Genomic DNA, 17,228 nt, shown 5'->3' with positions numbered 1-17,228 from the left:
AGTGTATAGAGAAAAAAAAAACTCCTCTGAAGGTCATAGCGAAAGAGAGGTTCTCAGTGAGAAAACAAATGGGGAAGCAGCAAACTTAACTGACAACTACCTTGGATGGGAGAGATAATGAAGTGAGAGCATCAAAACGAAAAGAGCTCAGTTTAGCTTTGAGGAGAGAAAATGTACTGTATTAAAAATCAACATGTAAGTATTCCACACAACTGACCTGTTATGAAAGAAGATGACATTTCAAAATTTTCATCAGAATCCAGATAAAGACTCATTTTCATGTATCAGGCCATTAACAAACAAGCAAAACAGTTTTCAAGTTGGAAGAGACAATTTTCATTAAGTCACGAAAATGTCTATTATCAGTTCAAGATAAAATAAAAAAAAAATGAGAATGTGTTCTTAATATTTTAGTTTTCTTCTGGCTTCATGTAATTAATCAGACTGAAATCCTGGTAAATATGACTGACTGTTTATAGTGATTTTACACCAGCATACCTGACACACATGCTGCTGTACAAGAGGAACTTTTTAAAAAATTCAAAAATTGAGAGGAAGGTAAAATATCTGTTGTTAGTTCTGTTCCCATCCTCATAACCTGGACAAGGAAACAACTGCATTGTTCAGTAAAAATATACTGTTTTTGTAAACTTATTTTTAAGTTTACAAATACACCATCCCCAAATCAGCGATGTTGGGGAAGAAATCTGTGGGCAAAAATCTACAAATGCAACATTTTGTTCATATACAGAATAACTGTTATTCATCTAAATCCAGAGAAGCCTCTTTCATTTGTCCTTGACTGCGTGGTCACTAATGCACTTCTGGCTGCTCCTTCATCCACTGTGTCAATTTCAGTCTTTCATTTCTATGGCAGTGTTTTAGACGTCTGACTCGCCTCAAGGCTTCAGTGTGCTCAACGATGAAAACTTTCACTTTAGCGGCTAGCGCACCGAAATATTCAACAAAGACTCATAATCAGTGAAAAGAAAAAAGCTTCGGAGGGAACGCTGCTGTAGATGAGCTGCAGGTACAAAGTGCACTTTGTGCCAAGAGGGGGTGAATTTAGCAAAGCTTGAAGAGCGTCAACCTCCGACACCAATGCATATCATCTAGGGATAATAAGTTTTGCACCTTGACAGAGAGTAGACTCTTAATAAATCGAACAAAAAACAATTAGAGAAAAAAATATTTTATTAAAAACTATGGGTCCAAATGAAACAAGCCAGTGCTGTTCCACGCAATCAAGACAAACGTTTGCATTGCAGAACATAGTGGAATAACAAACCAAGCAATGACTAAAAATATTTACGACAACATAAATTCATATTTCTTGTCAGACTCTGAAATGGACAGACCACAGAAAAAGCACAATATTTTTTTACAATTACAATTTGAATACAAATTCAAAAGATACGTTTAATTTGTTTTTAACTGAAAAATGAGGTTTGTCTTTTAAACACTGAATTTAAACATTTCAGTATGATCCTTCAATGAATGAGCTTCAGCTTCTTCAGAGAGAGGAAATAAACAAAAGCAAGGGCACACATCAAATGCATATTCCAAAGTCTGTATACAGCATGTTGAAGGGTTACAATAGTTTTCATAAACTATTATTCATTATGTTTCTTTAATGATAGTTTCCTAAACTAGCATTAGACAAGTCATTTAGGTGTCTTTCAGTAGCAAGTTCAGTTTTCTCAGAAACTTCTTTTTCTCCATTATTTTTATTAATTATTCGCTGGCTCAAAATAAATTACCACAAATTAAAATAAGCACTAAATGTCTGAGAAAATCACAGAACCCAGTGATTACCCAGATGATCACTCTCAAAAATCAAGCGCACAGTCATTCACCAACGTGACAATAAACATCCATAAGGCCCACATGACTTTTACATGAGAAGAAAAACAAGCTGACTGTAAACTGTTAACACACATCTTACGTGTCAAATCAACTGTGTTACTCACTGTGTGTGCACTCACACCTGTGTGCTCTTTACAATTTCAAATCATCACATATCCAAAATGAAAACTTCTACCTGAATCTCTGCCTTTTTGAGCAAATGTGTAATTTTGAACACAATTTCTTTTTATAAACTGGAAAGATTTCTTTTATATTGCACTTAGTCTTAAAGAGTTTTTTGCCATAAAAAACAGCCTGTGAACAGGATATCTACAAGATGGAACAAAAAAATTTAAATGGTTTGGTTTAAACCATTTCTGTAGTGATGCTTCATAAAACAACAGAAAAGAGTCTGGCACACCACTCTTTCCCAGGTAAATATACATGGAACAACAGGGGCACACTCCATTGCTGTGAAAATATGACAATACAAAGAGAAAATCTGTACAAATCTCAAAAATACAAAACTGCAACTATACAGCACAGACATAACATGCTGCTCAGTGTTTTCCAATGTTTGGCTATTGCCGAGAAGCAGAAATACCGAGATAAGTAACGCACTCATCACAATCACTGTAAGTAGGTAAGACATCTCTGTGTCCAAGCAGCACTGACTGAACAGTAAACGATTATTACACATTTCACAGAATGTTTCTTTAAAGCCATCAAGCACCAGTGCAAGACTTGATCCTTTTGAATTAATTACACATGCGCCTGCGGTCATGTAAAAGGAGCAGTGACAAACCAAAAGCCAAAATATCTGCAAATCTCCAACCAAATGGGAGGTACATAAGCTGCTGAAAATCTGTCAGCTGACGTCTGTATTTTCAGTAAGAAATAAGTGCCAGAAAAGTGATGTTTTCTGGCACTGCTGGATGGCATCCAAGTTCACAGGCCTGCACGAGGCCACCTCACTCTGTACAGGTTACAAGAGCCCAACAGCAGATCCACGAACAGCTCAGCCCCACTTGTGGTATGTATAGAGCCCAGCGAACAACAGGTTGGCAGTCAGACTTGCAAACAAAAGCCCCGGCCAGATAAACCGTTTGACAAAATCTGCAGACGTCACAGAGAAAACAAATTAATTGCATAAGGATCATCATTAATATGAATCATCGATGTGGCATAAAAAGCTTCCATTTACGTTGTGCTGTAGTGCTCCCTCGTCACTTACAATAAAACTGATTCAGCTCCCAGACTGGATGGAGGAATCACTACAGTGATCAGTGATGCTTTTGACGAACATTAGAGCACGCAAGTATTTATTTAAGACAGATTATCCTTAAAAAAAATAAAAAAAAACTGTAGCCGGGTGATAACAGCACTGATAACTGCAACATCACTGATTCAATTCCAGTCAGGGAATTGCAAAATGAAATCTGATTTTCCCACAGACTGTGGACACAGCATTCATCTCCTTATGTTTGAATCGGACTACTTACCTTTTGGGGGAGGGTTCTCCAGTCCCTGTGTAGTTGTGCCAACAAGGCATGAGGATGACTCTGATGAGCTGCCTCGCCTCTCTTCCTCTTCAATCACAGTGCCGTCCCTTAACAAAGAACTCAAATCTGCAAAGAAATGAAATAAAGTCAATCATGAAGATTATCTAAAGGTGAAGTTATTGATGGAAATAAAATCCCTTCTATTTTTAAAGCTGTTACGTATGGGTTTTGAGAATGTTTTATTTTGCCATCTGGTGGCAGAATCATGAATTACACTGCAGTAGACAGTAATGCACATTGCTGCAACCGAAACTGTACATACCGTTTTGGCTTTGGAAGGGTGATATGTCACGTGAAAAGCAGCCACTGTAAATGGAAGAGGTCGGCTCTAAAAGGAAATGTGATGGAGACACTGGTGGGGACATGAGCGAGGGCTCTGGCTCTGTTGAAAAAAGCCGTAGTTTCTGGCCACTGATGTTGAGGCGAGCTGGGCTGATGAGGGGACGTCGCTGTCTGGCAGAACCTGAACTGGATGTAACTGACTCAGCCACTGAAGGAGTTGGTGATGGGCCTGGGGATGATGGGCGGCTTCCAGATTTCAGTGAAAAGTAGTCTGTGCAAAACAAACAAAAAAAAAAAAAGTCAGTAAAAAATCTCAATCAAGTGTTCTTGTAGGGTTAGGAGCTGATCACAAATTCAGCAGGAGCTCTAATACCTGAAGGTGGGGAATCCTTGTATTGTGAGGCAGGCCTGCTCCCGCTAAACAGGTAACCAGAATCTGAAAATAAGGTAAATAAATTATACAATGATATCATTCACCACAACCACGAACCAGCGCTTTCCTCAAACCTCCATTAGTCAGTTGGCCAGAATAACAATTACAAATATAAGCTAAGCTAAACATTCAAAACTACAGTTTTTTAAAATTTGAAAAATTCAAACCCTTTCAAGACACTAACCGACAAATGTCCAAAAACGTAACGTCAAAGATATCATCACACCTTGACTGTTAGAAATGCAATGACAATGTGATGATGTGATTATTTCATTTCAGTAAATGAAAATCAAGCATTTTTCAAGTAGTATATTTGAATTAATGCATATTAATAACCTTGAAAACATAACAGGTAAAATTAAGAATTTCCCAAACTTTCAAGTGGACTCAGTATAAGTGGGCAACCTGATGTTCACACGTCTCAGCCATAACAGTTTTATAGGTTGCCGACATGTGTTGGTCGTCTGTTTAGTAAGTTATCTTGAGGATTTTCTTGCCCCTAGTGGCCGTAAAATAAATTCAAAAATATAAAGGATAATAAATAAATAAAATAAAATATCAAATTAATTTTCTTTGAAGTGACTATATATATTATTGCTAATAAATAGCTGTGTACGTTGGCCAAAAAGTAGAGAAACGGCAGTACAGAAAGACGTCTGAGGGAAGTTAGAAAGTTTATACATTTCTTAAAGCTGTAACATGTTGTTTATGTTTTCAAAAACACGCAACATTCTTCATTTCTAGAAAACAGTGAGCCTTGATCCAAGTATGCCAAGCAACAGAAAATGAAAGCAAAGCTAGTGAATCTTATCAACTGTAAATCTTGCCTGCATGCAACAAAATTCACTGCAAGAAGCAAATCAAGATGCAACATGTCTAAGCAGCTATGTGAAGCCACCCAATGAGAAACATAGGCAGAAGTGGGCTGAATATTCTCACCTGTGATGAGCTACCTGAAAAAGATTTGGCACTTCTGTGTCGCCTATATTCACTAAGTTATTAGACCACTTTTTTTTTAATCCAGTGTCCACTCAAGCCAAAAGAAATAATGTCATTGTTACCTGTCCTGGAGAGGGAGGGGATGGTGCCAAGGGACAGGGCTCTGCTGAGGCGCCCAGGTAGAGAAGACGGAGATGCCTTGCGCTCACGGGGACTCTGTTGGCGGTTGATGAGCTTGGAAAGGTTGGGGGGTGGGATGGGGAAGAAGGAGTCTGCCAGGTCAGGAGAGAGCAAAGGAGGCTGGCTGCTGAAGGGAGGGGCAGCAGAGCTACCTGCAAGGTATCTGCAACACAAGAGCAATGTGACAATCTACTACCTGGAATAACAATTACAACAAAACTGTCACAACGTTTGAAAACTACAGAAAAAGATGTGCAAAAAAAGTTGTAAGATGACTCCACACAGAGTTGACAATGAAATATAAACTCTGAGTTACCTAACGAGTACAAGAAGCATCCGAAAGAGTATCAGTTCACGAGGTTTGTACCATACAGCTCTGATATCCATTTAATGCAAGCACTTAATTCGTAACAGCCGCTAAAGCCGGCTGTCACTGAGGCTGCTGCAGCTGTCGGGACAACACGCAGCTGCTGAAAAGTGCCAACATAACAAAAGCTCCAGGGGAAATTCTGCCCAGCGATACAGCCCAACTCTCTCACATCTCCACAACACACAATCATAGTTAAGTAGTTTCTATTCAGTAGCAAACAAATGTGCCTTTCTAGAAAAACTAAAGATCTACAGCAGTCCTCCTGAATATTAGGTTAACATTTTCCTTTAACGCCCATGCTGTGTAATAAAAAAATGCAGAGAAACACACACAAGTAGACAAGATGGTGCATTTGTGTTGAAAACAAAGAGAGAAGGCATATCCTTTCACTAGTTGTTTATTACATTCCGTGTACAGCAAGCATTCCTACAAATTTTCAAACTGGAGCGTCACATTAAAATCACCCAAAAACACAAAACGTTTGATTGGGTATGTTGCAGGAAACCTTACAACATGGACAGAGCTCCTTTTCTGGGGCTGTTACAGAAAACGTATAAATACACAGTATCTGATCAGACCGTTATGTATTTTATTAGCTTAATTATACTGGCTTACAATAGCAAATGAGTGCTTAAATTTTGTAAAAACTACCGAGATTTGGCAAAGTAACCTTTCATTTATTAACGTATTGAATTTTGTAGTGTTTCTGCAACACACATATTTCTATAACACTGAGATACCACACAGTCACATTTGTTAGCTACATACTGGATATCCATTGTAACACAGTGCAGAAAAACATTAACATTCAGACTCTTTTAGTAAAAAGGTTCTATAGCCATCGCTATGAAGAGGCTACAAAATATGGTATAATGGTGCAGTTTCATATGCTTAAACTTGTGATTGACATAAATGTTTAAATGTAGTGTCTCTAAAGCTACATGCTTGACACAGATGAAGGTCAGCAGTCATACAGCTTACCAGTTTGGTACAGGAATTCTCTAAAAACCACACAGAAGCAGCCATATGCTCAGGCTAGATATTATGGATACATCACACCATAACAAACATGCACACTGGAAGTTTAGAGCAAACAAACTTTTTGGCACAGCATGTAAAAAATAATACATTTTCTAATGTACCTCACATGTACAAAAAGGAAAAAAATAAGATCGTACACAAAGCGAGGTGCAGACCAGTGTGAGCTTCAATGCAGGTCCATCAATACTAAAATGCATTACACAAATCCTCACCAGTACACCAGGTTTTATTCAGGCTTTGACCAAACATGAGTACTTTGACTAGTTCACCTACATCAAGTGGATAAAGGCAGGAGAGAATAAACCTGGACGTAATGGAAGAGTGTTGTGTAACATGATTCAGTTCGGATCAAATGTGATCTTTGTCAAGAGTATAAAATGCATCTCGTCACATGATGCAATTAATGAAAGTCAAAGGGGAAGCCGTTCAAGGTATAGCACACGGCACTGCGAACACTTCATTCGTCTTTTTCATAGGCACACTTGGAACTACCTTTGAATTGTTCTGTATGACTATTTTACAGCATCAATACGTTTGACCTCTAATGTCCCAAACATTCACAATTTCAAGCTTTGACACAACTGCACTGAAGGTACTGGATTGAGAACATAACTCAGTCTACAGGACAATAGGACATGCAATTTAACCCTCACAGTTACAGTACTCTACCCTTTAAACACAACCTTTAAACACGCTCTACAGCTATTAGTTTGTAATACTTTTACTTTTCACATTACTGTCATGGAAACACCTCCCTTCACTCAACACATCCCAACAAAGTAAAACTAAACTGGTTCAAGGAAATACATTTGGAGAGGTGAAATGTTAGTACATGCAACTAGTACATCCACTTTTTTGAACAAACATGTTAGATTTCTGTTAAAGGAAAGCTCACTGTGATCAAGAGAAGTAGCAGCAAGTGCGAAATAAATCTAACCTTTTTTTTTTAGCTAAAGTAAAGCAGAATTTTCAAATTTTAAACCAGCACAAATTTATTTTCAAATACAATATGAAAAAAATAGGATGGTCCAAGTTCTCACTTGAGATTTCCTAAACTATTAAAATGTTAGGATGGAAGTCAACCGTACCTGCAAGTAACAGTAAGCACAAACTGTGAAAGTTCACTATTTCTAGTATTGCTGAGTTTGTAGCGATTCATCCTGCATGAGCGTAACATGTAAAGTAAGATTTGCATAATATGCAACTAAATCAAGTCTTATGACTCTGATTCTTACCAGGGAATCAAATTAGCACAGGGTGAATGTCTGTGACAGGTAAAACTTTCAACTCACCTGCCACCATGGCAGGTTGTTCTTGGATCAATAAATATTCTTTTTTTTTTTTTAAAGCAATTAATTCTTAAGAATAGTTTCAGATAAAGTTAACATGATATTGTGATATATTCCTTATTTCTGCTGACAGGTGAGTAACTCAGTGTTTACAGTTCCAAAGGTAGCAGGCATAAAAAAAAGAGTGGCCAGAATAAAGGTGGCAGGTGAGGAAGAAAAACAATAGAACAATAGAAAACAAAGAGCCTGACTCTTACACTCAGCACAGCACTTGTACTTCAAGACGAGCCAAGCACCTGACAGGCAGCACCTAGCGGAACCATTTTTAAGCCACAGTGGGTGGGCAAACCGATGATTTGAGATCATCATCATTGATCTTGGCATCCACAATCTACTCCTACTAAACTCCAATCGCAATATTTAATGTCCTCTTACTTCTGTTTCCAAATGTCACATAATCTCATTGACTTCTGGACTTACAGTGAAGATCATGCATTGTTTTAGGGCAGAGGAAAAAATATATCACAATAATGACAACTAATTACAAAATTTTACGAAAAAGCATTGATGAACTGGTGTAGTTTCGCATAATTTTGTATCAAAGAAATCTTTCGTCCAACTCTGACTTGGAAACTGAAAAGCTGCAGCACTGATGCTGTGTATTCCCAGGAGACTCTTTACAGACATCATTTATGAATAGCAGGTTAAGTGCACTGATGAACAGGTATGTGGAAATACCCAAATTCACACAGTATTTCATGCAGCTGTACAGCAGAGTGTTAACATAAATATGAGTACATTCAAAATGCTGTTTAGCATTCTAGTAGAGCTTAGTAGTAGCTGGGCACTTGAATCAGCTACTATATATTTTATTAGTGTTGGTTTTCCTAATAATTGCTTTCTGATCACGATTCCTGAAAGATTCTCTAGTCAGGTTTTTTTTGTTGAAACACTCCACAAATAAGAAATTTATCAGTCAGTCCAATTACCAACCAGAGGGATTAACAACTGTGAGCAGTTCATAACTTATTTATCCTACATCTTATTTTTGTGCAACAACACCCTAATGTTAACCTCCAAAATTTTACACACATCTGGCAAATGTAGACCATTTGCACATGTGCTTGAAGGTGAGGTTTTGTTGAAATCAAGCAAGGAGCACTTTTTAGTATTTTGTTTGCATCGTGGGCCACACACACACACACACACACACACAGTTCTATGCTTTAAGTTTGACAAGTCTGTCATAACTTCACAGTCATTCACAGCCAGTGGTAAGAGCAGAGTTTTGAAAGGACAGTGAATTAAAAACAGCATGCTCCTTGTACTGTTAAGAAAAAGGAAAAAAAATGAAAGGAAATTGATAACACTTCAACATGCTTTGATACGGTTCTAACACAAACCTCTCACGGAAACAGGACTCTTGACAAAATCCCATGTTTCAAACACAATTTTAATATTACTGCTCAAACTCTGACCTTCGGTATCGGGCTCTTCTGGGACCCAGTGGTTTGCGAGTTGCCACAGCAGCAGCAAAGCTGACTAGGCAACAAAGGGAGATGGTACTGAGCTTGGCAGTGTCCATCCAGCCCAACACACCGGTCAAGTAGCTCTCAGCCAGGTAGAGGCACAGGATGAGGAACCACAACACAGAAGCCACGGCATCAATTCTCCTCAACCTAAAAACACAGCAACACATGACCATGCAGAGTTTGGTTTTGCTCATATTAAACTTGTCTGGGGTTACTTTTTCCCCAAGAGAAAAGAAAGAGGTGCTGAATGCTTACCTTGCAGGCCCTGCTAAGAAGATAGCAGTGAGACAAGTAAACAGGCCAACAGAGACTACAGCAAGCTGATTGCCTGTTCCATGCTGCCATACCAGCTTGGCACTTTGTATGGCCTGTTCTGGGAGCAGCTCCAGTAAACCCTGCCACACAGGCATGTCGCCACTGCTTTCTTTGTCGGAGGCGGATTCGTTGGAGGATTTAGGTGTTGGAGAAATGACCCCACCACTTAATATCTGTGGGTCACTGTGCGAAGTCAGCTGGTCTGGCAGTTTGCAGAAAGATGTAGAGAGTAGGAAAGCACATATCAGGAAGGTGAAGGCCCGTAACAGGATGACCCCCAAGGGAGAAGACACAGAATAAGAGCTCTGTAGGAGAGAGAACATGTTTTTATTGTCAGTAAGCTATGAAAGACTAATGTTGACATATTATAATAAGAAGGAGAAAAAAATAAAAAATGGAGAGTTAAGCAGAATCATGTTTTCTCTTTGAACAGAGACACCAGTAATTAGCTGCAATGTTAAACAGGGTCATATGTCATTTCAATAACATTTCAATGAACTGCCACAGTGGACATAGCTTGTATTTATAAACATTTCAGTGGGTATATAAAAATTTGGTGATCATATGTTCTTTAGAGCAACAGTGATAGTAATAATCTGACAGGATACAATAGAATTTCAGTGCTTCATTGATATGGTCAACAATTTTCCCTCAGAAGCAACAACATAACAAACTGTTCTTACCTCTTGGCTATAATCACTATTTGATTTAGCCTTTGCTTAAATTGTAAACAATCTGCAAACCACATCATAATTAACAACCATGTGGTTATTAATTAATTAATATCCCTGTATACTTTATTTGTCAGGTGTATCTGCAGTTTTGAATTTTGGACTGACCTTTACGAAGCCCTTGTCCGATTCTCGGCTGCGTCGAAGCTGATGGTTTAGGAGCACTGTTCGAAGTTGCCGGTTTTGATATTTGATGTAGTACTCCACCGCTGTCTGACACGGCCTGCATAACTTATAGGTTTGCTCCAGGTGGTGCTTGTAGGCTTCAATTTCCTCGTCGTAGTTCTCCTACAAAAGAAATAAACAGTAATAAATTCAGTGTTTACAGTTGTCAGTGATGGTAACAGTAAATATGGCATTGTTGTATTAAGTGGGAAAAAAGCGCAGTACATACATCATCCCTGGGGATAAATGAGGCCAACTGCTTGATCTTTACAGACTGGTTGTTATTGCACTTCCTGCAGAGCAGCATTTGACAGTTAACCCACTGCAGTGTCTTGGGTGCATCAGACGAGGGAAGGACACCAGATACTCCATGGTTCAAATGTTCCATGTACTGAGCTGGGATGGGTTTGTTGTAATCTCCGTTCTGGAAACAAGACAGATCAACAAAATGAACAGAAAAACACACAGCTTACTGCACAAGAAACAAACGTAAGTGTGTATACGCTGTTGACTACAGACATGCACTGAAGATAATTCACACAGGTCATGTACTTTTGAAACATACCTCCTGGAAGCCGTTGTACTGATCACAGTTGGGACAGTCCCAGCAGTTCCTGTTCCCGTAGGGCACCACTGTGTCCTGACTACAGAACCAGCAGTTCACATGTGCATGGGTCGGCTTCTTTCTGTAAATACAAGACGAAGTTCTTACACGATGTAACATATTAGTGTTAATTAATCCTGTCGACGCACTTCTGACATACAGGTGTTATTCCACAGTGGGGTCCAAAGACCAAAAGTCGAGGTGGCTCAAGAAGCCCCGCAAGCATCACTGTCGTATAAACGAGGCCCTGTTGGTCTTACAGCATATGAGTAAGTGAAGTACACGGACTAAGATCGTGTCCTTGCGTGCAGAAGTTTTATTTTGTTTATGCAGAGACACAAACACGTCGAGTCAATGTGTAACAAAATTATACGCACACGTTAGCTTACACAGAACAAACGGCAGAACATGCGCGCACTCACTTTGAGAAAAATCTGCATCTATATTAAAGTTAGTGCCACAAAACAATTTAGCATCAAGTTAGTTAGCAGCACGGCTAGCAACGTTAGCACTCAGGCTAGCGTGGATAAATAAACAACTCTAAGGAAATAAGAAATACATTTATGGTAATTTTATTGCATCGATGGTACAATTTTGATTGACCAATGCAAATTTTAAACACTAGCTGCCAACTTGTGGCAGCGGTTAACGTTGATCGAGGATTAGCGCAAAACATATGCGCGATGCAAAACACTGAAGTTACCTGGTAGCAATTTTGTATATCAGCGCTCCACCGGCGACAAACGCCGTCGCTCCGACTCCACTGTACATTAACTCGGGGTATTCCGCCAGAAGCTGGTTAAACGCCTCCATTTCCACTGAATCTGATCACAAATAAGCTAACAAAACATGAGCAATGTAGTGCTTTAATAATACCGCAAAACACGGCGCGAGAGCGCACGCGGCAAGCAGATCTCCTTTTGTTCACGCCCATGCAACGGAAACGGAATGTGCGTAACAGCTTGGACGCGTTCCAATATATTTACTCATTCTTTTCCTGTTGACTGTGGCGTTTACTAAAGCCAGCTGTTATTAGATTTTTATGTAAAACGAACGTATTTAGCCACAAATTGTGTGTTTTTTCTGATGGTGTTTTATCTAAAGCGCAATCAATCACACCGTAGTTTAATTTTAAACAACGCGTGTAGGTGGAAGAAGGTGTTGGAATGCGGCGGAGGGCAATTTTTGTCTTCTTTCACGTCGCATGGTTTATTCCTGATTCAACGGCACATTACGATGCTTTGAGAATAGCCGACCAAAATTACTTGTATGTCGAACTTGCATGTTCTAAAGAATAAGCTAATTACCTTCTGTTAGTTAGAATTAGTTACAGATTTCCTACCTCCTATTGTGATCCAGGCCTAATAGATTTGATGATAGGACAGGCTATAAAATCAAAAGTAGTGGTAAAAACAAGAGATTGACATTGACCTACTGTCCTAGTCGGATTTTGAGTGTACACTAATAAATATTTGACAATTCTGCATCCATCAATTAATATAAAGAGGAAAAAGATGCACCAATGACGCTTACATCAAAAATTTGGACAAGGAAAGCCTGTGCTCAAATAGAAGTTTGAATAGTTTCACTATTAATGAAATCAAACTATCATCATTGTTATTATTATTATTGTTCTTGTTGTTGTGACATGGTCAGCCATAAAAATAGTAGAGGAGTAAATAAATCAATGAGAGTATTTGATGCAAAAATAACATTTTTATTTGAACAAAGATGATGTATTTTACATAGAGTAAACATTCATAATCGAATACAAAAACTGATCAGTGCTTCAGTGTCACCAACTGTTGCATAGCAGCTCGGAGATCAAACCAGAGAAAAGAAATAAATAAAACAGAAATACAAACGCATATGCCTATTCAACATAATATAAATAAGAAAACGTAAAAAGAACGTAAAAAAAAAACACAAAGAGAAAAAAAGGTTTATTTGGTTGCAAAATAATTGTCTAATAAATGAGGCACAAACTAAGCTTCAGACTTAGTTGTCTTCCTGCAGATCACACTTGATCGATGCTATTTCTGAACAAACGAGGAGTCCTACCGACTGTAATTGCATTTGAAGCTGCAACCTGCCTTGTTTAACTTATTTAACAGTCAGGCAATTCAGACTTCAGCTTATCAAATAACCGAACAATTAACTTTACCTGACAAGTAAATGACAGCCGAACTGAAATGGTGAAACAGACGAACTTTTAAATCTAAGAACAGGCTGTCAAAGGTGAGAATAACTCACAACCCTACCAATCAAATGAATGAGCAAGCGGCGCCTCCGCTTGCCTCGCATAGGAGGTGAACTGCTGGTAGTTGCAGGCCATGGAAACGCTGCCTCCGTTCGGGCTCATCGGCTGGGTCACTCCGCCGTAGGGAGACCCGTTGTGGGGCACCAGCACGGGCGGGTGGCGATGATAAGCGCCGTAGGCAGGGTGGGGGTAGTGTGGGGGCGGACAGTACGCGCTCACGGGGCCGCTGGGGGACACGCTGCGGGTGTGCCCCGTGATGACCTGGGGTGTCGGGTATGCTGTCCCCCAAGAACCCCCACAATGAACGTAAACGTCCGCATACTCCACAGGGTTCCCGGCCAGGTACGGCACACTCGGAGGTCTGTAGGGTCTCCTCACCCTCCTACGCCGCCGGTAGTTTCCCTTCTCAAACATGTCCTCAAACGCTGGGTCCACCATCCAGTAGTTGCCCTTCCTGTCCCCTCCGCTGTCCCTGGGCACCTTGACGAAACACTCATTGAGAGACAAATTGTGTCTTATGCTATTTTGCCACCCTTTTTTATTCTTCTCATAGTAGGGGAACTTGGAGATAATATAGTCGTATATTCCGCCCAGGGTTAGTCTCTTGTCCTGGCTCTCCTTGATGGCCATGGCGATGAGAGCCACGTACGAATACGGCGGCTTTTCCGGCTGGTCGGTCTCTTGCGCACCTTTGAGCTCAGGATGGGGCAGGTTGGAGCTTATGTCCAGGAGCTGCACTCCCTGGTCGCCGGGGGATTTCTCCTCTCCATCCATGGCTCAGGTATCCGTTGCTGCGTCCTGCTTGGGCAAAAAGGCTGCAGTCTGCCGCTAAGCAAGGCAGAGTTGTGATTGTATCCGCAGGTGCACACACTCCTCCCACAGGTGCACAGCGCAGCAGACAGCGCCTGCTTTCATCTCGCCGGTTTATCGCTCTGTTTCTGCTGCTTTAGGGGACTACAGTGCAGCGTGTTCGGGTTGAAACGGGGGTCACACGACTGTGTTTAAAAACTGTTCCAAACCTTCCACTTTGGAGCGAGGTCATCAAAGACTAGAGTCACATGAGTCCAGACACACTGTGTCTAATGATCAATCATTTGTAAAACACCACGACCATTCAGCCATAAAGCGTTTTTACATGTTTATTTAACAGCTATAAAAGTTAAGTCCAGTTGACAGTGTGATAGCCCTCTTAAGCTGAGAAAGTTTTGTGTGTGTGTGTGTGTGACCAGAAAGTTACAGGCTACAGACTAATTTCTGCTGCATTCATTTTTTAAATGGAGTTTAACCACCTATTTTACAGCAAAGCTCATGGAAAATATAACACATTATGAATTATGAAATTATTAAATGCTATTTTATTTCTTTTTGTTTCAGGTCACGTTTGCAATATGTTATTGAAGTTGCTTTCAGGAGATGTCTGTCCCTATAGTTAACTGTAAAATAACCAATAGCCAATAACCCAATAACCAATAAGCAATGCGGATGCACAGCGCGCGCGAGCACACAAACACACGCACACACACGCACACGGATACAGTTTGACGCAGTGTTAACAAGTCAGAGGCACATGACACAGGGTTGGGGATTTCCACAGAGGGGATCGTCTGCGGCGTAAAGTGAAGGGGCGTGACTTGTAGTCCTTGCAGGCTGCAGGCTGCAGGCGGATTCTTCTGGACTTTCAGGACTATACCGCACAGACAAGTACGGAGGCTGGCAGGCATCACCCAGCATATCGCCCACATACAATGAGGCATGAACAGCAGGCCTGTATGTGCGCTGAGGGTGGCAGATAATGATCACCTGCTGCCACCAGCCAGTCTGTCTCCCATGAACTGATATGGAAACGCAGATCTCAAAAAGTGAGCCACCAGTGGAAAGACCGCTTTGGCAGGGATACAGAGCACTTTGTATGGACGCTTGTTATCACTGTGAGGGTATTAGTTAGCTGAATACCAACCTTGAGCAACACATGAGTATAGGTAGTTATAATTAATAATAACAATGATTGCATTTAAGCTCTTTGGTCCCATGAAACGTACTCCACTAAAGTGGAAATCCTACACCCGAAACCTTAAAATCTGTGTCCTTGGCAAAATGTCCTTCAAGTATTATATGTGTTTCACTGCTACACATGATGTTCTTGGATTAATATTACCTCTGTATTAATGTGTGAGCTCATTTTAGCTACCTTTTATACTGCTAAGTGGTTTAATCTACAGGAGAGCCTCATATTCTATAAGATCATCATGTGTTTGTAGCATCGCTCCTCTAAAAAGCCAACTTTTTCGTGTTTTCAGCAGCATTTTCTGGCTCATCCCAAATGGTTTTTAAATAGTTTGGCTTAAGAAGTGAGAGAATTTTCACTGGACAAGAATGGAATGAACATTTAAATTTCAAATGTGACTTTTAACTCAAATTGTCAGACAAATGTAGTGCAGTAAATGATACAATATTTACCTCTCAGATGGAGTAAAGTAGATGTATAAGGTTATACAAAATGGAAATACACACAAACACAGTAACAGAAATATTGAGAATGATAATAATAAATAATGGATAATTAACCTTTGTGTAGTGTTCATGTTTTTGCTGTTCAGCCAGCACATGGACCCGTTGCATTTTGGGGCTTATAATTCAATGCAATTAGACAATTTTATGTTAAAACACTCAATAGATGTTCACTTCATCCAATTTACAAGCAATATAAACAGCATATATGGTTAACATTTGCACTTTATCTTTGTTAGATCACATTTATGAATTAAAGTGCTACTCATTTTTTGTTGTTTTTTTCATAAAATGTAATTAAAAAATAAAATCATTTATAATCAAAATATGAGTCAGATCAACCGCAAGTCCCTTTGAGCAGAGAATCTTTTGGCCATCTTGATCATTGTGATGAGCAACTACACTGACAAAGCTATATTTATTGTGTCCTGCCCCCAGTTTGCAGCTGGGATATATGAGTATGAACAAATAAAGTTGGTTCCCACAAAACAGAGGGTAAAATGTACGGGAATGTGAGAGCAGACAGGTGTTGGTGCTTGAAATATGCAACAATGTTGCAACCTTGTGCAGGAAGAGGAGGAGGACAGAGTGAAGGGACACAGGACCTACAGCTTCCACACTTTAATTAGTGTGTGTGTGTGTGTGTGGGGGGGGGGGGGGTTCTGATATATGTTCTTCATAGAAAATGAGCCAAGGCATGCAAGGCATTGCATCAAATCAAGGAGTTTGAATAAATAATTAATAGTATCATTTTTATTATGATAAAATTTGAAATCAGGCCCCACGGACCCGAACACCATACAAGGGTTCCTAATGCACATATGATAATATTGCATAAATGATGCAGATGTTAGGCCTCGTTGATCTTTTGTTTATCAGTTCAGCAGGTTGCTTTTTCTCTCCACCTCCTCACACTTGGAATATGAGGGGAACTCATCAGGCAGAAATGAGACAAACACACAACAACCAAAGTTAACGGTGAATTTTAACTGCTAGTATATTTTTAAATTCTCTGTAGACATTGCAGCACTATTGTTATTGTGAATTCGTTTGACCTTAATAATAACAGTGACAAAATAGGGGCAGCCGTTCAGCCATAAACACGTCCGTATTTCACGCAGTAACCCTGTGGTGAGCAAACTGCCTTCATATCTTTATTGTTTATCCTATTT

The 17,228-nt window shown here is 39.8% G+C and overlaps 2 protein-coding genes across 2 annotated transcripts; both read right to left on the bottom strand.

Moving 5' to 3' along the window:
• Positions 1–1,176: 1,176 nt before the first annotated feature.
• On the bottom strand, positions 1,177–12,236 carry tmem201 (transmembrane protein 201). Its single transcript, XM_046396804.1, has 11 exons — positions 11,992–12,236; positions 11,250–11,370; positions 10,914–11,108; positions 10,628–10,807; positions 9,729–10,093; positions 9,420–9,620; positions 5,184–5,404; positions 4,063–4,125; positions 3,670–3,960; positions 3,348–3,473; positions 1,177–2,961 (listed from the first exon to the last, which is right to left on the bottom strand). Exons 1-11 carry the CDS (start codon positions 12,099–12,101, stop codon positions 2,864–2,866), a joined length of 1,971 nt encoding a protein of 656 aa, XP_046252760.1. The 5' UTR covers positions 12,102–12,236; the 3' UTR covers positions 1,177–2,863.
• A 748-nt stretch (positions 12,237–12,984) lies between these two features.
• foxl2l (forkhead box L2-like) lies at positions 12,985–14,843 on the bottom strand. Its single transcript, XM_046396805.1, has one exon. The coding sequence runs from the start codon at positions 14,320–14,322 to the stop codon at positions 13,546–13,548; it is 777 nt and encodes a 258-aa protein (XP_046252761.1). The 5' UTR covers positions 14,323–14,843; the 3' UTR covers positions 12,985–13,545.
• Between the last annotated feature and the right edge of the window lie 2,385 nt (positions 14,844–17,228).

This window comes from Scatophagus argus, chromosome 8, assembly GCF_020382885.2.
Source record: "Scatophagus argus isolate fScaArg1 chromosome 8, fScaArg1.pri, whole genome shotgun sequence".
NCBI lineage: Eukaryota > Metazoa > Chordata > Actinopteri > Scatophagidae > Scatophagus > Scatophagus argus.
The sequence above is the reverse complement of the archived record's forward strand: the minus strand, read 5'-3'. Positions and strand labels throughout refer to the sequence as shown.

Coding starts and splice junctions, on each gene's coding strand:
- tmem201 (XM_046396804.1), bottom strand. CDS start 12,101: ATGGAGGCGTTTAACCAGCTTCTGGCGGAATACCCCGAGTTAATGTAC. Junction 11,371..11,991: donor ATATACAAAATTGCTACCAG/GTAACTTCAGTG, acceptor TTGTATTTACAG/AAAGAAGCCGACCCATGCAC. Junction 10,094..10,627: donor CGGACAAGGGCTTCGTAAAG/GTCAGTCCAAAA, acceptor TCTCTCCTACAG/AGCTCTTATTCTGTGTCTTC.
- foxl2l (XM_046396805.1), bottom strand. CDS start 14,322: ATGGATGGAGAGGAGAAATCCCCCGGCGACCAGGGAGTGCAGCTCCTG.